The 23,120-nt window shown below is 33.9% G+C and overlaps 2 protein-coding genes across 6 annotated transcripts in view; both read left to right on the top strand.

Annotated features, from left to right (window-relative positions):
• Nucleotides 1-23,120, top strand: part of LOC145722335 (DENN domain-containing protein 1B-like) — a 390,017-nt gene that overhangs the window by 262,277 nt on the left and 104,620 nt on the right. The window lies entirely within an intron of this gene.
• Nucleotides 1-23,120, top strand: part of LOC102748450 (DENN domain-containing protein 1B) — a 209,341-nt gene that overhangs the window by 122,111 nt on the left and 64,110 nt on the right. For 4 of the 5 annotated variants that reach the window (XM_081824947.1, XM_081824946.1, XM_081824943.1 and 1 more), the window contains 4 exons: nucleotides 3,535-3,615; nucleotides 6,657-6,716; nucleotides 7,926-7,979; nucleotides 10,450-10,560. In XM_081824947.1, coding sequence (XP_081681073.1) covers nucleotides 3,535-3,615; nucleotides 6,657-6,716; nucleotides 7,926-7,979; nucleotides 10,450-10,560 — 306 coding nt within the window. The remainder of the gene's footprint in view (nucleotides 1-3,534; nucleotides 3,616-6,656; nucleotides 6,717-7,925; nucleotides 7,980-10,449; nucleotides 10,561-23,120) is intronic. The other variant, XM_081824944.1, reaches the window with a different exon arrangement.

Genomic DNA, 23,120 nt, shown 5'->3' with positions numbered 1-23,120 from the left:
TTCTAATGGGTATGAAGTGGTATATCACTGTGGTTTTGATGTGTATTTCTTTAATGAATTGTGATATAGAGTGTATCCATGTGCTTATTGGTCCCATTTAATTTTCTTATTTGGAAAAATACCTGTTCAAGTTCTTTGCCCATTTTTAAGCATGTTTTGTTGTTGAGTAGCAGGAGTTCTTTATATATTCAGATATTAATCCCTTATTAGATATATGATTTGTAGATATTTTCTTCAATTCCATAGGTTGCCTTTTTACTTTGTTGATTGTGTCCTTTGATCCACAAAAGTTTCTAATTTTCATGAAGTCCAATTATGTATTTTTTCTTTTGTTGCTTATGCTTTCAGTGTAATGTCAAGAAATTACAAATTCAATGTCATGATGCTTTTCCCATATGTTTTCTTCTAAGAATTTTAGTTTTAGCTCTTACATTTAGGTCTTTATCTTTTTTTTTCTTAAAAATAAAAATGAAAATGCTGAAGTGTGCTTTTGAATTAATCAACTTCTCTAGGATGATATTTGTAAAATTTTCCCCTTAATTATCATTTGATGTTTTTTACAAGAACTAATTTACTAAGATATGAGCTGTGCTATTTGATATAATTTAATTCAAATAAAAGTTTCTAAAAAATTTTTAATGATTACCTGTGATTTTCTAATTTTTAAATACAGGGTATATTTTCCATCCTTTTGTTATCTTTTTAAATTCTCATTCAAGGTGCACCTGGGTGGCTCAGTTGGTTAAGTGTCGACTCATGGTTTCAGCTTAGGTCATGATCTCCGGGTCTTGAGATTGAGCCCCATGTTGGACTTCATGCTCAGTGAGGAGTGTGCTTGAGATTCCTTCCCCTCCTCCCTCTCCTTCCCCTTTGCCATTCCCCCTGCTTGCACATGTTCTCTCTCTCTAAAATAAATAAATAAATTCTTAAAAAAAAAATTTTCATTTGATACTTTATTACTCTTGAGATTGTATTTTTCTGGATTGGCCTGACATTGTTTTTTCTTTGTTTCTAGCTGTATACTAAGTCTTTCTGTGATCTTTTCTCCTATCTATACCTAAAACTTTGATGTTCTTATTTTATATTCTTAGTTTTCTCTTCTTTCTATACATTTATGGGCATTTCATACATACTCATAGCTATAAGTACCACTATATTTTGATCTTTAAGAATGTTCTTTCTGAAACCTGATTATGTCATTCCACTGCTTACAGTCCTCTCATAGCTTCCTTTTCTTCTCTTAGAATAAAATCTAAACTTGTATGCAGCCTGACATATAAGAAGCTCCATGATCTGGGCGCCTGGGTGGCTCAGTCGTTAAGCATCTGCCTTCGGCTCAGGTCATGATCTCAGGGTCCTGGGATCGAGTCCCACATCGGGCTCCCTGCTCAGTGGGAAGCCTGCTTCTCCCTATCCCACTCCCCCTGCTTGTGTTCCTGCTCTCGCTGTGTCTCTCTCTGTCAAATAAACAAATAAAATCTTTAAAAAAAAAAAAAAAAAAAAAAAGAAGCTCCATGATCTGGTTTCTGATATTCTTTCCTGGCTAATCTGCTGCTTCTTTCCTACACATAATGTACTATCCAATTATTTTGAACCACTCAAATTTTCCAGAACATAACCCTACATAGTTGTCTTTCAAGATTATGTCACTCACTCATGATTACTGATAGAACACTCATCTTTTGAGATTCAAAGTAAATATCTTTAAAAAACAAAACAAATACACATACTACTCCAGATACTTTTTATTAAATAGAATTTAAATGTATTATTATTGAATTAAGATACTCCTTTTACACTTCTTATGAGCAATCTCCTAATTTGACAATCAAATTTTATTATTATAATAGCAAGGTTTTGGTGTTTGTCAAAAGTTCAGGTGTTTTTGTGCGTGTTTGTGTAAATATTTCCCCCTCTACACTTGATGTACTTAATTCTGTGAAGTATTCATTAGGTCATTTTACACTTGAACAATTTTATGTTGAAGCTATACAGTCATTTTCCTAGGAAAGTAACTGGAAATAAAAGTATTTAATTATAGCAATGGGAACTTAAAACCAGAATTCTACTTTGTGATTATTTCTTGTTCTTTGTTTTTGTGAGTACACATGTGGAACTAGCATTAATTCTATTAGTCATCCAAATTTTGAATACTTTACTTTTAGAAACTCTTATTGTTAAATTAATGCTTATATATCTATAATATGTCATTTTCTCTGAGACCATCAATAATCCTGGGATATATAAAAGAAAATACTGTGAGCAAATCCTTATAATTTTAGTTTTCTGAAAAGGGAATAAGAGAGACTACATTTATGTTCCTAATTAGAGGAAAATATATTGTAGGTTCACAGTATTAATTAAATAACCAGAAGTAAATCTATAATTGTAATATTTTTTCTTTTTATTTTTAATCCAGTGCCACAGGCTATATAGATTGGTATTTAGATTTTATAATTGAAGTTATCCTTACCTGATCAACATCAGGCAAGTATAAAGAAATTTTAAAAGCTAGACTTTAAGAAACCTTATGTAGCCATAGGAATTTTGTATAGACAGAGCATTAATATCATCCAGAATATTCTGTGGCTATATTTCATTGCTTAAATGGTCAAGAGATAAAATCTATAGTCTTTTCTTTTAAGTCAATCTAAAGAGAATTCCAAATAACCAGTTTTGAGTGCACACTTCGCAGACACTTATAGAAATTGGAATTATTAAGGTTTGTTAGTTAATTTGTAAGACAAATTGTGCGAAGTTATGTGTCTCCTATCCAAATTCCTTAAAATTAATTATTACCTTTATTGAGCAATTGCCATTTCTTTTGATATATTGTCCCCACCTAAACATTTTAAGAGAATATAAAAATCATGTATATAAAAAGCTACCTTCATATATTTATTACTGGGTTTATATGCATAATTTAGAAAAAGTGGTGTACATATCAAGGTACATTATTATTATATGTATCCTAGGAAGTGGATGTGTTATATATTTTATTTAATCCCATTTATTGTGGGGCAAGTAGTGACTGAAAGCTGTTTAGAAAAGAACTATTTAGAATAACCTGTACATTGTATTTTAGTACAGTGATCATACTAAATTGTATCTATTCCTTAAAAATTAGGTTTAAGATTTTAAAATTAAAATGGAAAATGGATGCATTCAGTGATCTGATAAAAAGTTGTATTGTTATTTTATTCAATCCTATTGTTCTTGGATTTAATGATTTAAGTGATTTCCTCTATAGATAGCATCAGTGTATTTTATAGTTATGAAGTTTTGCCAAATACAGATTTAAACTAAATAGAAATATTGCTATTATGCTTTCTGGATAAAGATACTTGATTATCTTTTCCATATTTATTAAATTTAAATATTTCAATTTCAGTTATTTGAAACATTCTTGTGGAAAGCAGTTGTGTAAAACATGTCTAATATGAAAAGGCACAGTGCATGATTTATCAAGTAGTTTTAATTATAATGCTTAGTATATAATTCATTTATAAAATGTACTTTTTAATTTTACTCTAGGAAAATGATTTGAATGAAACTCTCAAATCACTCTATAGCCACCCAGTACCAAAGGCAAACACTCCTGTCAGTTTGAGTGTGGTAAGTATTCAGCTTTTAATTGATGTTTTGTCATAGCACTTTCTCATTTAAGAACACATGCACCTTCAAGAAACTGCCACCAGGGAAACGTCCGTGCTCGTAAGAACATTAGGGTATAATGATATTGGGACTTTTTGCGATGCTTCAACTATCATAACATGTATTAGATGTATATTTTTGTAGTTCTTAAATCACAGATTTTTTTATTTTACACTAGAAGTAACCAAATATATGAGAATATTTTGTGAGGAATATTGATTTTCAGGTGGTGAACTCTATCCATAATAAGGAAATACACACACACGTACACACACACAATACCCCTCATAAAATGAAAACAGTACATAAATAAGAATTGAAAGTATAGCATATAACTAACCATATGATAAAAATTGTGAGTGAAAATTTTCTTCTTTTTCCACACTGCAATCCATCCTCTCTTATAAACACCAAACACTGAAAATATGATTGAAGTTTGTCAAACAGTAAGCCTGTGGTGGTGTAGATTACTTACTGCTGAAACTTTTAATGAGCACATTAGTATTTTGGGAGATTCTGTAAATGTTCAAAGTTAATGATCACAAATGTGGATATTTTCATTAATATTCAGCATACCAAAAAAATGTTAAAATTTATTTATATTCATTTTAGTTCTTCCAATATAATGGTAAATGGTACAACTTATAAGGAAAAATATATATATAATGATGCAAGAGAAATTGAAAGAAAAAGTAAATTGAAGTGTATGTAATCGTATTCATAGGTCTTTTGCTTTTTTGCCCAATAAAGAAATTGTTATTTTCATTATATTCTTTGTTTGGTAATAACTTTCTTCTTGCCTAAATTTTTCCTGTAATTTTGCTTAATAGTCTTCTCTGACGTTATTCTCTTCTTTCTATTTTTAGTGTCAGCAACCTGGTTCAGATGCCTAGCACTTTAAATAGTTCTTACTTTAGAGTCTCTCTTTCTAATCCTTTTACAAACGTCTGTCAGATTAAACTTCCTTAAACTATGTAAAGTTTCTTGCTGAAACCTAAAAGCTCCCCATTTTCTGTAAAATTTGTCCAGACTTTCCACCAGGCTTTCATGACCACACACTACCTTTTCATTTTAATGTCTCACTTTTTTTCTCCTTAATTGATTTCCTACTCTGGTCACATTGTTCTGTTCATCTTCTTGAATGAACATCGTGCTTTCTCACTTGTACACCTTCCTTTTTTACTAAAGCCTCTTTGTATTCAATCCATCTTTAGTCTAGAACTAGCTCACTTCCCAGCTTTGTGAAACTTTCCTGTGTCATTAACAGCCTAAATGTTCTTTTGTCCCTGTGATCTCCGCACCTTTATGTCTGCACCCTCTTTTGTTGCACACTGCCAAAGTGGAAATATTTAATAGTCATTTGGAGATTGTAGACTGGAAAGCTAAGGATAACCTGGAATTTTTAACCCAGATCTAGTAGTCATCTGCAGAAATAGTTGTAGGAATACTTGAGCTATTTAAAGGACAGAATATAGAGAGAATAAAGCAGAGGCCAACATCTAATTGCCCAAATAAACTGTATAGAAGAAGAAAGCAGATCCAGTGAAAGAATTAGAAGAAGGAACAGTTAAGGAGAAACCCAAAGGAATGCCAGGTTAATGGTTAGTGGAATGAAGGAGAAAGGCAAAGGAAAAATATTAAGAACAAAGAAAAGCTCCAGATTATCAAAAATAAGTGTCATTCTTTGAAGGAGTTGTATATATAAGATGACTCTAACACTTTGTTAAAGGGTGAAGGAAATATAGGTGCTAAGATAAGAGAGGTAGCTATTCTAGAGCATTAATGAGAGATTTTTAAAAGTATGCTGGCTTTAAATTGGAGTACCATTTGTTCTGGAGTAAATAAATATCTTACAAAAATACATTTCAAAAGTACTGGATATTGAAACACTTCACCTTTATTAATAAGAATCATAAATCAATAACTATTAGACCTCTTAATATATAAGAATAGAAAATACTGGTTTAAGTCACAGTCACTAAATGTGTGATATTAAGCAAAAAAGTTAGTATCTTTTGATGATTCTTTTTCTTCATTTGAGAAATTGAGTGAGTCCATTTTTGAGAAAGTTGGGGAATTATGTGAAATGATAGATATATCTAGATAGCCTATGAAAAGCTATCCTAATATTAGTTGTTAGTGAATCGAAATTTTATTTCATATGGACAAGATATTTTGTACCGTAGCTGAAATAATCTTGTTTAGGGAATTTGAGTGACTGCGTTCTATTCTACATGTGACAGTCGTTTCTATAATTTAAGCCTTCTTGTAAGCTTTTGAGCCAGTGTCTATGGCAGCTTTCAAATCTTGTAAACCTTTTCTCAACACAGTATCAAAAGAATTGGCAGATTCAGCTGGTTGATAAAATATTGTATTAAATTTGTGTAAAATCCATTTAGTAATTTCATATGATTTCAGCAACAACTTTTAACTAAAGTGCTGTGCTGTTCAAGACTGGCAGAGTTGGGATCCAAAAGCACTTGTCTTCAGCTACTTGTTGAGGTTTTAGTTTTATGATGCCCAATTAAGATTGATCATCCTGGGAATTTTTGTTCTCCCACAAAGTGGAAAGAAAATTTTGTTTGCACAGTTTCCGATAGAAAAATGTGAGAAGCCTTGGGAAACTACTGTATTCTCTTACAATATCATATTTTGTGAATGCTCCAACACATGAATTTTTCAAGGCTTGACATTGAAACCACGAGAATATCACAGAGATTGTATAAAAGAGTTAATATTTAATGTAAATGCTTATTTTGAAAGCACATTTCAAAATCATTAAATATCCACAGCATTTTCTACTCTCTGTTGAGAATGAAAATACTTTCTTTGAGATTTTTCTAGCATAAAATTAGCAAAACAGCATTTAAAATAGCATTTATAATTAATGTTACTTTCAGTGGATAATGTGGCTACATGGGTTTGTCTCAAATACCCAGCAAATTGTGTAAACTTCCCCCCATGAAAGTAAAATATTCATTTTTTCTCTCATATATTGTAAGAACCAAGAGATATTTATTGCCAGTGAGCAAGTTCTGAAAGATCAGCCCTTCCTAGTACCGGTGAGTTAAAAGGACATTGGCTTCTAAAAATCACTATTAAATTGAGAAAATAATTACTTCTTTCACTCTGTTTTTAAGATTCATTCCAGTCCTTTGGGAAATGGTTAATTTGATTCTTTTAAGAAAATTAATCATTTGGAGTATATTTTCTGTTTATACTATCTTTTAGAGCATAGTTTTATGAAATTCAGTACAATTAAAAACTCCTCCGAATAAAGTAGCTAATAGAGACCAAATCTATGCATATTCTCCATTGTCAGTAGTAGTAATGTTAACATGCATTCACAACATGAGATTTCTGTCACAATTTTTTCACAAGGTCTCAGGAGACCTTGTGATTTATCTCATATTGTTCTTCTACCCTGGAAAATTTTACATTATGACTGAACTAACTACCCTGTTCTGACTAGTTAACTGTGCCCAGTACTGGCTAGAATGTTTCTTTTCCAGTCTTCAATTATAAGAGTATTAAATATGTCCTTATGTGATTAAGATAGGAAAATAATTTTGGAGATTAATATGAACAGAAAATAAAACAATTCTGGTGATTTAGTTGTGCTGATTCTGGGTGGTAAAATTTGGGAACATTATGGGCACATGAAAACATACACAATATACTTTTTATGTAAATAGATCTATGAACTGTTGTATTGCTTTGAATATTATAGAAGCTAATTACTGTTTGTTTAGTGGGTGTCTGAGGGTCATATTTTGAGATCATTACATTTTTCAAAAAGTTTTAAATATTTAAAAATTATGTCCTATTGCTGCTTTCTAAATAATATAGTAGCTGATATGTACCAGAGAATTTTGTTGTGACTTACTATAGAAACTCGGGAATCTTAATAGATTTTGATATATTCTTGGGTAAGCAAACCTCATTATTTTCCAGTCTCCCTAAATGTGTTTATATGTATATATATATATTTTTCAGTAATATACTTTTTTGTCTTAATAAACTTTTTCTAGGATTCTTATTTCAGTTTTAAAATTGAATATTTTTAACTAACACTTAACTCTTTGAGAAAGTTATTGTTCAGTATCATATAAACCTGCCATGTTATTTAAGAATCGCTCAAATTCAGAAACCTAATGTTAATCCTTGGCATTTACTAATTTAGTTGATATATCTTTTCTTATTTTCTTCCAAATTACACATATTGCTACCAAATTTTAATTCTGCTTATGTGATTTATTTCTATTTATTAGCATTCCTACTTCATTGCCCCAGATGTAACTGGACTCCCAACAATACCCGAGAGTGTAAGTTTTCTGTTTTCTATATTTTTATAAAAGATTTTATTTATTTATTTGACAGAGAGAGACACAGCAAGAGAGGGAACACAAGCAGGGGAAGTGGGAGAGGGAGAAGCAGGCTTCCCGCCTAGCAGGGAGCCCGATGTGGGGCTCAATCCCAGGACCCTGGGATCATGACCTGAGCCAAAGGCAGACACCTAACGACTGAGCCACCCAGGTGCCCCTGTTTTTTATATTTTTTAATGCTTCTCATATTATGAATTTTATTTATTTTGGTCTCAATGCCTGAAGATTTCTGTATAGAGAAATAGAATACATTGTAATTATCTGTTTTGTTAGAAATAAGAAATAGGAATATCTCTTTTTCTTCTTGATGTGTCTGCTACTTTATTCCCTTCTTAATATCTGGTTGTAGGTAAGGAAAATTTTATGAGAAAAACTGTTTCTACCACTTGAGGTAGTTCAGTAGGATCAGTATATATATATATATATATATGTATAGTAGGTCCTGAGCTCCCCTGGATCAGATAGAGGAAATATCTCAGACGACTCTACTTGGTAGGGGATAAATACTGGCAATGTTTAGGGAATTTGAGTGACTGTGTTCTATTCTATAGAACACACATAGTTACTTTAGTGAACTGACTGTAGCATTTTCACACACATAGTTACTTAAGTGAACTGACCGTAGCATTTTAGATTACTTGTATAACCGTATGAAAATCTTAATGTCCTGTACTTGACTTCTTGATTTTAATTTAAGTGACATATATTTTGTAGGGCTTGAGGGGTACTGCAAGAAATTATAAAAATTACTAAAGTTTGCATTTTATTTAGAGTCCTAATTGTAGCCATACTAGAAATAGTTTCAGTGTTTTAATAGTTATTATAAATTAATATTCTGTAGAAAAATTTACATGGAAAGTGGATGTGACAAATAGGCTTTTGGTTGCTGTATGAAAAGGAAATCTTCTCTTATATACTTTTTTTCAATTTCTCTTGGAAAGATACAGTGAATCAGTAGAAGTAATTCAATAAAAAGTTAATGAAACATCAACAGGAAAAAAAATAAATTTCCAGAAATATTTATTATTTTTTTTCAGAACTCTACTGTTTGTTCTTCCCAGAATGTTTTCAAACCTAAGTGTTTGGTTTCCAAAAGTACATGGGTTATGAGTGAATGAAGTCTGGGGAGACAATTGTAAATTTTCCAATGTCAAACCAAGACTGTCTAGTGGTATTTTTAGTACAGGTGAGTCCAGATAACTCCTATGAAAAGACTAGATGAAGCTGTTTTTAATGTGGGCCTGAAATAGGTTATCAACACAGCATTCTGTGTTGAGAATTATTTCTCCATCTAGAAATTATTTTTCTTTGAGACTACAGGGAAAATACTAAGGTTGAATGCCATAAAGTAATCTGTATGAAGAGCTGACTTTGAAGGTGAGGTAGACCTCAAATACAGAAAACAGCACATGGATTTCTCCCTACTAAATTCAGCATCACTCACTGATATTACAGATTCTGTTATATGCCCTGCCATTTCCAGTTTGTCCTGGTAAAATTTCTGCCTTCTGGAAACCAAAGAAACTATTTATTGGATTTCTTGGTTTCTTGCCCAACTAAAAGTTTTTACCTCCTAGGTCATAGTCTATTTAATACTACAGTTTCATTTTATTACCATATCTTATTCAGTCTCTTCATTACTTTGTAACTTTCTGGCATGCTTAAGTTTGAGTACAGAAAGTTAAAAATAAGGAGAAGTTCTAAAAGTCAAAGTTAATGTAGCTTCTGCCAATTTTGATCTTATGTGGGGGAAATAATATAAAGTCTTAAATCAAGGAAATTGACTAGGCTAACACCAAAATTTATTTGGTTATAGGAGTATAGAATAGGTCTGACATGGGATATAAAAAACAGGTTTTCCTTAATAAAGGACCAAAGATCTGCTTTATGAATCCATCTCAACCTTTGTGTGCCTTGTACATAGTACATACTATCAGACAGTGATGTTACCTACTGAGTGATTGGCAAATATAAACAGACCTAAATGTATTTTCTGGAACAGCAGTTCTCAAATTTCAGTGTATATAAGAATTATCAGGAATTTTTTTTTTTTTTTAAAAACAGATAACTTGGAGCCATACTCTGAAGCTTACAATTCAGCAAGTCTATAGTTGGGGCCCAGGAAATCAGCTTCTTTTATAAGTACTTGGGGAGGGAGAGTGGAAAATGTGTGATCCTCTGATTACCCTCTGAGAAACATTTTACTGGGGTAGGATTATGTTTCAAATAATAATAGAATGTTATGTGCTTTTTGTAGCTGCAGAAGAGTATTAAATTTAATTATTTTAATGAATACCATTTTTAATAAGAACATCCTTTGAACTTTAAGACTTGTTGGTAAATGTATAAAATATTTTCCTTCGTAATCACCATGAGCTCTAACTTACACAATTACTTTTCACTTGTACAGAGAAATCTTACAGAATATTTTGTTGCCGTGGATGTGAATAATATGCTGCAACTGTATGCCAGCATGTTACATGAGAGGCGCATCATTATTACCTCTAGCAAATTAAGCACTGTAAGTACTTCACACTTCTCCTTTTAAGAAAAATGTATTGAGCATTTCACAAAAAGACCCACGAACCTCCGCAGACTTAGAAATGTTCTATGTGTACTTAGGAGACAATATCTACATACTTTTTTGATATATGGTTTTAATCTGGCTCTTGAAGTACAAAAGTCTGATTTATAGAAGGCCTTCTCAGATGCATTAAGTCAGGTTAATTATTTTTTCTTATCAGGAGATGAGAGTTTTTTTTTTTTCTTTTTAACTCTCCAGAGTTCATTTTAGTGCCTTCTACCATATAAAGAATTCTTAAGAGCTATTATGAGATCTTTATTATTCACTTGTGGCTTTTTCCATTGGAGCTACTTGAAAGAAATCAAGGGGCCATGATAATAGCTGCTATCCTAACCTGGTAATAGGTAGATTCATCTTTGTTGCCAAGTAGTGGTTTGGGAGTAGCTTCTATAATAGTTCTGATTTGGAGGAGCTCTTCAGGCTGATAATAAGTTAAAAGTCAAAGTAGCATTCTTTTTTTTAATCACAGGTTTTATGCTACTCGCTGAAATGTTCTTTTGGAAGGTCTTCATTACTGTGGTAAAGGCAATGAGAATAAGAGTTTTCTTGGGTCATAGAAAAATATTCAAAAGTATTTTGCTAGGTTTCCTAACTTTTTTCTACTGTAAGCATTAAAATTTTAATATTTTGACTTAAAAATTTTAATATAAATTTAAACATATTTATTAAAAACATGTAATGTTGCATGAAATTTGCTTCCTTACAAATTTGGTTAATTGATAAGAATAAGACCATATTATTTGTTTTGTTCTCCCAGAGTAGAAATGAAAACCTCATTCTATGAAGTTTTAGTATGTTAGCAGCAGTTTCAGGAGTTCTCTGGGATATCTGTTTAGTCTTTAACAATGAGAAGCATATTTTTCGACAGGTTAAATGGCCACCCCAGGGCCAAATAGCTAATTAGGGACAGGTAATGTGAAACTGGGTGTCCTGATTCTAATTCTGGGTTATTTCCATTACTCTACATTTGAAAAAATACACTTTTGAGATTTTGAATTATAATATTGATATGCCCACTTTTCCAAAAATATTGAAAATATATTATTTTATGTACTGAAAAACACATTATATGCATTTAAACATATGATGTAGTATAATCAGAGAATAAGCACAAGTCAGTGACACAGGTAATTTGCATTTTCTTAAAATGATATTGAGAAATTCAATCTGAGTCATTTGGTACTTTTTATAGATTTGCTTTTCTACTATTTTTAATTTATCATTGAAGTAAAACCATTCTTCTCCCCGTTCTCTTCCTCCTTATTTTTTAAACATTATTTTTTCAAGATTATAAATAATATTTCTATATGGATATTGTCCTGGAGATTAAAAAGATTGTAAAAACTGTCTCAGAGGCCTAGGAACTAAATCTTATCATGAAACCTACCATATGCTCCACACTTTCTAGGCATTAAGGATCCAGCAGTAAGCAAAGCAAAGTTCAAACACTCTTGGCTTATATTGAACTGATGAAACAAATAAAGAAATGAATGAATAAAAATAGCTGTTATGTCTTCTGGTGGTGAGTGCCAAGGGATAAGTGATAAAGTGAGTGTGTATGCAGGATGAAAGTTGTGAGGGGCAGGTTTCAATTTATGTAGAGTGGTCATGGAAAGCTGCTTTAATAGGGTAGTATTGAGCAGAGATCTCATTAAAGTGCAGCGGTGAGCTATGGAGAATGAATGTATAAGCTTCCCTATTTACAAAAACATTTGAAATAAATCTGAGTATATGACTATTGTAAAATATTGGTGTTCGCTGCAATTTATAAACACCTCTTAATAGCTGGGTAACCTCTCTTTGACTCAGTTTCTTCCCATGTAAACTGGGAGAATGGGAGTAATATAGTCTTAATCTCATAGGGTTGTTGTAAAGATTAAGGAGATCTGTCTCTGTCTCTACAGCTATATATATAAACAAATATGTATATATATGCACATGTATAATATACATATGTATACGATGTGCTTAGAATTGTATCTGCATAACATTCAATCATGATTCAATGATTTTAGCTATAATTTTATAAAAGACTAGATCTGCAGTTTAGAGTAAATATTAACATGCCTACTATTCTTTAATTTTATTTGAGTTAAATAATAAAATAATTTTAATAAAGGCTTGGTATTATTCAGGGAATTGTTTTTTATGTTTGAGGTAAACTTCTGCCAATTGTTTATGAAAATTCATGAAAACTTGATGGTGATGTCACTTCTAAGTTAACAGCTTTGTTTTGGTTCATTCCCTGGGACAGTAGGACTGATAAAAGAAACATAACTCAAGCTTGCTTTCAGGATCTCCTTACCCTTCTTATGTGGGGGAAGCTGTTTTACTTGAATCTATCTTGAAAAATTCATGTATATGTATATATCTACTGTAAATTCCATACATAGTAACATTTAAGGTCAAAGACCAGTACTATAACATAAATTAGAAATAAGCTATTTTTTAGGAAGAATTTAGTGAAATCTCTGAAACAACCAAGGAAGGAATAGTTAAGTGTTAATGAATTGACTTGCTTTTAAGCTTTTTACATTCTTATTTTATATATCATGCAGACTATACTGTATTTGGTATTAATTCAAGAAATTTTACTCATTTTCCATGTTTTAAATCTACAGCAAAAATTTTAACTATTGGAAGAACATATATAACTTAAGGTGCCTTTACATTTATAATTTTATTATGGTTTTAGGAATTTTGTTTGTATGCATTTACTCTTCAACACGATATTTTATTAGAATCATAGTAGTCAACCTTATAGCTTGCTGGGTGTTTTAGTGGTGATACACTGGTAGAGAATCAGATTGCTTAAAGGTCCCTTTCCTTAGGTACTGTTTGTAGTTAAAATTATAATTTGTAATTTATAGAGATAAACTTTAAAATAAAAAAAAATTAGTCTTGAGATACATTAGTAGAACTATCAAGGGTAGTGATATGTTTTTAAATTTTTCATGAGTTTACCTCCATATTAAAGTGTGGTATTTTTTATTTGTTTTGTTTGTTTTCAAGTCTTTATGTAAATTCCAGGTAGTTAATATACAGTGTAATATTAGTTTCAGGTGTAGAATTTAGTGATTCGTCACTTACATACAACACTCAGTGCTCATCACAAGTGCCCTCCTTAAATGCCCATTGCCTATTTATCCCACCCCACCCCCTAAAGTGTGGTATTTTGTTAGGACTCATTATTACATTTTTCTGTATTTAAGTTTAATGAATTGGGACATAAACAGTTTAGTGTTTATTCTATTGATATATACATTATCAAGTTCACACAGAAGTATTCCTGGTGGGGCGCCTGGGTGGCTCAGTTGTTAAGTGTCTGCCTTCGGCTCAGGTCATGATCCCAGGGTTCTGGGATCAAGCCCCACATCGGGCTCCCTGCTCAGCGGGAGGCCTGCTTCTCCCTCTCCCACTCCCCTGCTTGTGTTCCCTCTCTCGCTGAGTCTCTCTCTGTCAAAATAAAATAAAATCTTTAAAATTAAAAAAAAAAAGAAGTGTTCCTGGTAATCCTGAACAAGAACACTGATTTTATACATGCTGTAGGCAGGCCCTAGATGTTTAAGCCCCAAGTGAATCTCTGGTAGACTGGCAGAACATCATACCGAAGTCTCATGTATTCAAAGCAAAGGAATAAATCATGATATTACAAGAGTATATCAGTTGACTTATTGCTGTTTTGTGACCAGAGGTAGAGAAGATTGCTGTTTAAAGTCATGTCATTGGTTCTCAAATCAGTCAGGCATGAAGTCTTGTCATATGCCTCTATAATTGTACCTCACCAGACTTTCTTTAACTAGTCAGCTGGGGCTGTGCATTTTGTCTCAAACACCCGGCTGGCCAGCGTCTGACAGGAGCTTTCTCATCATCCTGTCAGTAATATGTTAACTAGAGTGTATCTTTGTGGCCTGTAGAAGCAGGTGGAAGAGATGCTTCTCTTTAAAGCAGATGTCTGAATGTTAGCTACTATTTTGACCAATATTTAGCTGGTATATATCACCCTCTTAAAGTCTATAAGCATGTTAGGTACAGAGATTGGGTTGTATAGTGCATGTTCTTTCTGGAATATTTAGAGCAAGCAGTACGCTATGAGTGCTGGAATTGTGTTAATAAACTGTAATTTCATCCTTTGTTATAGTTGCCCCCAGGCTTATTTAAGCATATGCTTTTCTGTCCTTCTCTCATTAATTCCATCAAGGGCATATGCAAAAAGAAATCTTGTGGTCTCTGGAAAATCCACTCTTAAAATGTAGATTTTATAGGTTTAGACTGAAGGGGAATCCAGAGGATTTTAACCTCTCCATCTGGATTTTACATATTCTTGATTTGTCTCTTATGGTGCCACCTGTATCAGCATTTAATCTGAAACCTGAAGCACAGAGAATCTTCTTGGAGATTAAGAATTGAACAGTTGGTGAGAGAACAAAGGTTACCCAGGTCTACTTCCTAGTTAAGACTATTGAAGTGTGTTTGTGCCCCTTGTGTTCTTAAAGCTGCAGCAGAGTGGTGCAGTTAAAAATTGCTATCAAGACCTTTCAGGGAGAGATTCTAGGAACAATCTTTAGATATTTTTAATTCTTCCCAAAGCTCATAGCAACCAATTATGTCAGCTGAAACTGTAGATGAGAATTCTACTTACCAGTGTATTATTTGACATGTATACCGCTCCTCTAAACATTTTATTTTCATTCAGTGCTAAGTGAATGTGACTGGAGTGTGGAAATAGGACTGTTGCGGTCGTCCTGTGACACTCTGTTGAAGGTTTGTGTGCAGTCAGAGGAAACTTCTAAGCAGGAGAACTGGAGGTGCTTATATCTTCCAACTCTTGTGGCGATAGGCGTTCTGTTCTTCACGGAAACAAGCACGTATTTCTGCTTTAGGGTTTAGTCTACTTGTCACCTAAAAGTAAACAGTTGGCTTTTAATTTTAAAACCAGTTTTTAATATAACAGTTATGTCATTATCTAAGGGGCATATTGTCAGTCACTAGGTTCTGTGAGTTTGTTCCTACAACTACCTCCGATATCCACACAAACAACCTCGGAAGATTTTTGTTTACTGTAGTATTTCCTGTCTGGAATGACTGAATTTTGTGCTGTTCATGATTCTCAATTTTAAATATAGGAAAAATTATATATGTATTGTTTCTGTTTCCTTGGTAAAACTATTGAGAGCAATTGGTTTATTTTTAAATGTACCTTTTATATTTATGTTTTTGCACAGTACAATTTTTTTTTTGCATTTTGCATTTAGGCAAGTTTTTCTCTTCTGATGAAATTTCCTAGATTATATTCCCTTATCCTGCTATGGGGCTGATTTGGGGATTGGCCCCTACGTCTCATCTTCTTCCCCTACCTAAGTTCTGTATCTCCTACCTCCTCAGTCCTTTCTTCTTTGACCCTTGTTCTCCATCCCAATTGCCCATTGTCTTAGTTCAGGCAGTTGTCACTTCCCACAAATATTATTTTCAGATCACCTATTCTGAATGTGTTAGCATTTTCTCCATTTACATAAAAGGATGGTGCTGATGAGAGGAGTAGTTACAGCCAAGAATTATGTAGCGCATACTGTGACCTAGTTGCTCTTTAACTTAATCATCACTAACTATAAACTCAGGGAAAGGACCTTATTTGATTCATTCACTACAGTAAACTTACCTCTTAGGATAGTGCTCATACATAGTAGGTTTCTAGCAATAATTTTTTGAGTTAGTGCCTGAAACTGCACTTTTTGGGGGGCTTCTTCAAATATGTTTTGAATGCTCCCATCTTCTTCCCTCTGCATGTTTTCCAAAATCTGGTTTGCCCTTTAGAGGTCTAGTTTCTGTCAGTAACTTCTGTTACACCTTTCATCCCAGAACTACTGTAGTACTTACCACATACTTTCTCTCAAGTTAGAATTGCTAGTGAATTTGTTGAATCCTTGTATTAGATATTTTTCTCTTTAAAGGTTAGAACCATGGTTTTTGTGTGGTGTGTGTGTGTGTGTATGTATGTGAGTGTATTTAAAAAATGAATTTAATCTTTTAAATTGTGGATAACAGAGAAAAGTTCTTAAAATAAAATTTTTATTATATTATGAAATAGGAAGTGTCCATCTGATACTGAAAATGCCAGAGTAGAAATTTGTCTTTTTGACAAGTAAAAATGTGTCTGATTGTCTCTGTGACAACTTGGCTCTTTAAATAATAGTAATAATAATAATAAAGATTTCATAGTTTCTGAAGTTTGTAAGTTAGAGACTAATCTCCAAGTAGGCTTTGTCTTTTAAAAAAAGATTTGTGTTTAGCCATTTGCTACTAGAGAATCTTATTTTTTGGGGGGGTAAATGTGGTATCTTTTTTAAAATTTTTATTTATTTTACTTTTTTATTATGTTCAGTTAGCCAACATATAGTACATCATTCGTTTTTTGATGTAATGTTCAACGATTCATTAGTTGCGTATAACACCCAGTACTCATCCCAACACATGCCCTCCTTAATACCCGTCACCCAGCTACCCCATCCCCCCACCCCCCTCTCCTTTAAAACCCTTAGCTTGTTTCTCAGAGTCCAGAGTCTCTCATGGTTTGTCTCCTTCTCTGATTTTTTCCCATTCAGTTTTCCCTCCCTTCCCCTATGGTCTTCTGTGCTATTCCTTGTGTTCCACATATGAGTGAAACCATATGATAATTGTCTTTCTCTGCTTGACTTATTTCACTTAGCATAATCCCCTCCAGTCCCATCCATGTCGATGCAAATGGTGGGTATTCATCCTTTCTAATGGCTGAGTAATATTCCATGGTATATACGGACCACATCTTCTTTATCCATTTGTCTGTTGAAGGGCATGTAGGCTCCTTCCACAGTTTGACTAGTGTGGACGTTGCTGCTATGAACATTGGGGTGCAAGTGCCCCTTCTTTTCACTGCATTTGTATCTTTGGGGTAAATATCTAGTAGTGCCAATTGCTGGGTCGTAGGGTACCTCTATTTTTAACGTCTTGAGGAAACTCCGTACTGTTTTCCAAAGTGGCTGTACCAGCTTGCAAAACCACAATGAGATACCATCTTACAGGGGTTAGAATGGCAAATATTAGCAAGGCAGGAAACAACAAATGTTGGCAAAGATGTGGAGAAAGGGGAACCCTCATACACTGTTGGTGCGAATGCAAGCTGGTACAGCCACTTTGGAGAATCTTAATTTTTTAAAAAGTCTATGTCAAAATTGTAATTCCTTAGGGAAAAATTTAATACATCTTGAACTCTTTTCAGCTTTATTAATTTCTATTGCTATATTGACTCTTGTTCAGCCTATATAGGAACTTGGTTTGGTATCTTTTGGCCGTCATACAGTCCTCGGCAGAAAACATACTGCTTTCTCCCTATGAAGATGTTTATTTGTTCATTCAATGAACTATTTCTTATTTATGGAGTACCTAATTCATGTCAGGCATTGTCCTACACGGAAGGTAATGAGGTCACAGCATCTGTATCAGTCTGAGTCCAGTAAGGTGCGAGAGAGTACACAGTAATTTGATCAAGAAAAGTTTAACATAAAGAATTTAAAGCTAAGGCAAGGGACTGGAGTAACAAGAGATAGACTAGCACGCAGTGAAGAGAACGTTAAAGAATACAGGCATAGCAGATATAAAGCAGCTACCGACCTTAGGGCTGAGGTAGAGCACCCAAGGAAGGAGCCCCACCTGGGCCTAAGATCTAGACCCTCTTGAAGAAGCAGAACCATGGCTCATTAGATGGCAGAGAAGTTGTTGTGGTGCTACACTGCAGAATTTGTTGGAAATCTGCCCTTTGGATGACAGACGTCATCCTTTCAAACTTTCTGGAAAGCCTGGGGTGCTGAGGAATTTGTTCACAGAGAGATACCTCACTGGCGACACACTGCTCTGAGCCCACCTGAGGGGAAACCGCTTCCTGTTTATCAGAGTTGTCTCACTGGAGGCACTGCCCTGAAAAACCAATGGGGGGGGGTGGTGCCAGGGGAAGCTGCTGGCTGTTTGGGGCTGCTGACAGTTGTCCACTGCAGTAACCACATGCAGGCGCTTCCCACATTGTAGGTCTTGCAAGAGCCAGAGGCACTCCTGCTATAAAACTGCCCATGATGGGGAGTGCTGGGAGACCTCTGGCCACTATCATTTGTAGGAGTCAGGGGCTAGAGGAGCTACCTGTTAAACAGGGGCCCCCGGTTGCCACCTGCACTACAGGACCTGGGCCCCGAGGAAAGCAGGCCCTTGACAAGCCCCAGGCTTTGCCGGAGCCTGCTGAGTGAGTATTCTGGAACCAGGAACCCAAACCCTTGCTTCCTGAAATGTCTCTTCAGTGTCCTCTCCTGACAAAGCTTAACATCATGCCAGCTATTAAAAGGAATAATTATCTAAAGGGCACAGATCCGTTTTCATAGATCCGACAATAAGGGGTAAATTAGGCAATAAATTGATAACTGGTCTAGTCCACCCCTTTGGATACTCGACTTCTATTTATACTCTTCTAAACACATTTGTACTTCTATACAACAAGACTGATCTATATATGTAGCTATTAAGATATAGCTATCCTTTTTGCAAATGTAGACATTTCCCAAAATGAGGAAAAGCAGCCCCAAGAGACATTATAATCATCTCTTCAAATTTAATTGCAATCACATTTAAATTTCTCTTAATTACTAACAACATATATATAAAATAAAAATGAGAAGTAGAGAGGAGAAAAAATGGTTAGAAGATAAAAACACATGCATATGAAAGGCAAATAAAAAATATGCAAAGCTACTCTGACCCTTGTTTCTATAACTGATCATGAGACAGTATTGGTATTTATGGCTTCCTTGTTCCATTACCCATTCCATATTTTCCTCACCCTCAGCCAGAACCTCAGCTAGTTGAGTTTACCTGGTATAATGACATGGACTTTCACTTACAAAAGGTCTGAATCCTCAATAGTTCTGCTTTTTTTTTTTTTTAAATGATTGCTGTAGTTTTCCATTAACCTTTATTATTAGGCATAGAAATACCAAGAGGTACCCCAGAGAACCTCTCAGTTCCAGACATAGTCCTTTTGCCTCTTTTGAGTAGAAGCAAACCAGTTTCCCTTCGGTTATTGAGATCAATCAGCCAGTAGATCAACCCCAGTTTTTAGCGGTTGCTTCAGTGACGGGGCCCTGAAATTGCCAGGTGGCAATATTATCTTGCAATTCACATGGAAGCATTTCTCTATTGGGAGGTAAGATCTCCAAACCAGAAGAGTTCTAAACTACTGAGACTGGAAACAGAACTTATGCAAGTGGGTTATTAAGTGTAATAATGGAAGGGCCACTCCCACTTCTACCCATTTGATTCCTGGTCCCATGTATTCTGGCAATGGGAGAAACACCACCATAAAATGCTTTCTGATTTAAAGCATATCCTGCATCATGTAAAAATAGAACCCTACCCTTTAAGGGTATAATAATACCAACTGGCACCATGATTGAGTCGTTATACGCCACTTTTCAATTAGGCCAGTTGCTTCTGGGTAAGACTAGTTAATTTAAAGGGCATGAGCTCATGGCTTTACTTACTTTGCTTTTAAATGAATACCTTGATGAGGTTCAATGCTGTACAGAATGCCATGCTGATGGATATGTTATTCTATGCATCTAATGATCTGGGTTACTGGCAGAAGCATTATAGTCAAAGAAGACCTTATCCAGATTATTGATTGACTAGTTGATTGCCCTGGGGATTTATCTCACCAGAAGCATTCTGCCCCAAGACCACCTGAAGAAGCTACCAGGTATTACTACTGGGTGTTACTGGCCACTGTGTACTGCAGGAGCCAAGCCCTAGAGAAGCACAGCCCTGGAGGAGCCTGCCTGAGAGCACACTGGAACCAGGAAGCAAAAATCCTTTCCTCCTGCAGCGTATCTCTGGTGTTCTGTACTGACAAAGTTCTACTTTGTCTTCTACTGACATTAGGCTCTCTGGTAAAAGAGAAAAACATCAAGGGCACAGATCCGTTATCACAGATAGGTAGCCAAGAGTGAATTTGGAGCTAATGGGCAGTATGTGAAGGGCAGAGCTTCCATGAATCAGCTATTTTATTGTGCTTTCCTACTGTATTATGGAAAGAGTGGAAAAGGAAGACCTTTAATTTGAAGGAAATATTTAACATTGGTAAAGTTTTCCAAAGACCAAGTAAAACAATATTGATTTATTCATTTGCTTATTGATACATATTATTATTTACCAGGTATTATGTATTGGGTATTTCAAAGTTACTAATTAGAGTCATAAATATAAATTAAAACATAAATCATATCATGTCAGTGAATCAAGGCCAGTCAATGTGATAAGAACTCTAATACGGGAAATGTAAGAGGGAGAGTAGTAGATTAAAAAGTTGACTTCAGGATGACACTGTTTCTTGAACGGAGTTTATGTCTTGTGTAGGAAATATTTACATGTTTAACATGTCTCTGTATGTGTGTGTGAAAAGAGAGAAAAGTCGTGCTACATAATGTAGTTGGAGAGATAAGCAGTAGCCAGATTGTGTAGAAACATGTTTGCTAAATTAAGGGGCTTGGATTTTATCCAACAGATTATGGGGAGGTCATACATAATATTACCAGCTTTGTTTTGGGGAAGATAACACTGGTAGCATTATAAAAGAAAAATATGGGGTAGGGAAAATTCCCTCTAATAGGAGTCCAGTTAAAAGTCTGTGCAGTAAATAAAAGCAAGGGGTGACTCGCTTCTACACTAGAACAGGGACCATAAGAGGAAGATGAAGTTGGGTTTTAGAAACATTTCTAAGGAAACTTCTGTTGGATATAGAGTCTGTTTGAAAGTAGGTAAGGAAGAGAGAGAAGTATAGAATGACACACAAAGGACCAGTCTTCTGCACCAGGTATTTGTTTACTTGCTGTATAATGGCAGTGAGCTTGATGTCATTTAATTACCAATAAATTGCACCTTAATAAGTGTGTATGTGCATATAAATATTCCCATGCATGTAGATGCTTATACAAATGTTCATATATAGATGTATATATTTAAATATATTTGATATGCATGCTAAATATACATGTATCTATGTTAAGTATATATGAGAATATTGTATACAATTTTAATATTAAAATATATAGTATATGTGTATAATTATTCATTCTTATTAATTATATATGCTTTACAAATTAAGAGTTATTTAATTCCATTTATAAAGATTTAGAACTTCCTTTGTGATTGCTTTGCAATTGTGATTGTCTCTTTTCCAATTGCTAATGGTTTGCAACCAGTTTTATTTTGTTCCTGGTAAGAGATATTTTAAATTATGATTTTCAGAAATGCCTAATAGTTAAAAAGTAGCATCAGCCAATTGGATTTATTTTTTTGGTTATTTAAAATATTACCCTACCCCAAGATATAGTAGCAGAGCGATTATATTAGTAATACCTTCTAAATTAGAGATTTGTGTTTCAGTCCTGACTACTTAACGAAAAAATTATATGACTTCATATAAGCCATTTAACTTTTATCCTGTAGTTTCTTGTCTAAAAAATGAAAGAATTGAACAGAAGAATCACCTCTGAGATCCTTTCTACCTGTTAAATGCAGTGATTCTTTAATTGTACTGTTTATTTCTTAAATAATTGCCTAAATTATGTAGTCTTTATATAATTCACATGAACGTCTTAACCCATAATCCTTTAGAATTCAGTATCTACAACTTTTGGAGGAGAGAAGATAGATGGATACATTCAAGCAGTGTTGTAGATTAGACTTTTAAATTTTGGTGGAAAGGTGTATGGGCCTTTTCCAGGTATTGAATCAACTTTGAGAGTGAGAAGTAGAAAGCAGGAAATTTAGTAATAGGGAAAGGTCATGTAGGGGAAGAAATTTGTTTAAAGCCTATGGCATTTATGTATAATGTGACAGCTACAGAGAACCAAAGAGTTGAGGCGAGTTAGTATGACAGTAATGGTAGTTTATAGAGGGTAACTAGAAGGCAGACTGCCTAAGGGTAGAGATTTTTGTCTCTTTGTTCATTACTATATCCCCAGTACCAATAATAATAACTGGCACATGTTTGATGTCCCACTTACTAGTTGTGTGATCTTGGGCAGTTTGTTTAACTTTGCCTCAGTTTCCCCATCTGTAAAATCATTAAAAGAATGAATACATAAAAGAAGTAAGTGAGCAAAAAAAACCAAAAACCAAAATCAGTCATTTGGTAGGAAAAGGTAATAAACTAGTGATCAAATGTGAGATGATTAGAACTTTTCAAAGAACTTGTGTATGATGAAAAGAGGTCAGGGTAGGGTGATTTTTTAGCAATTAAGTGGCAGAATTTGCCATCCTAATAGGATGAAGAAAAAGAATGAAATATAAAATAATATTTTAGTACAAAAGACATTAAAAATGTACAAATACTCTTTTTTCATTATATAAAATTGCTGTTTTTCCAAATATTTTCTTACAACTGTCACTGGATTTAAATTTTAAAATTTTGCTCAAGTAAT

This window comes from Leptonychotes weddellii, chromosome 6 (genome assembly GCF_054177405.1).
Source record: "Leptonychotes weddellii isolate Sample4059 chromosome 6, ASM5417740v2, whole genome shotgun sequence".
Lineage (NCBI taxonomy): Eukaryota > Metazoa > Chordata > Mammalia > Carnivora > Phocidae > Leptonychotes > Leptonychotes weddellii.
The sequence above is the reverse complement of the archived record's forward strand: the minus strand, read 5'-3'. Positions and strand labels throughout refer to the sequence as shown.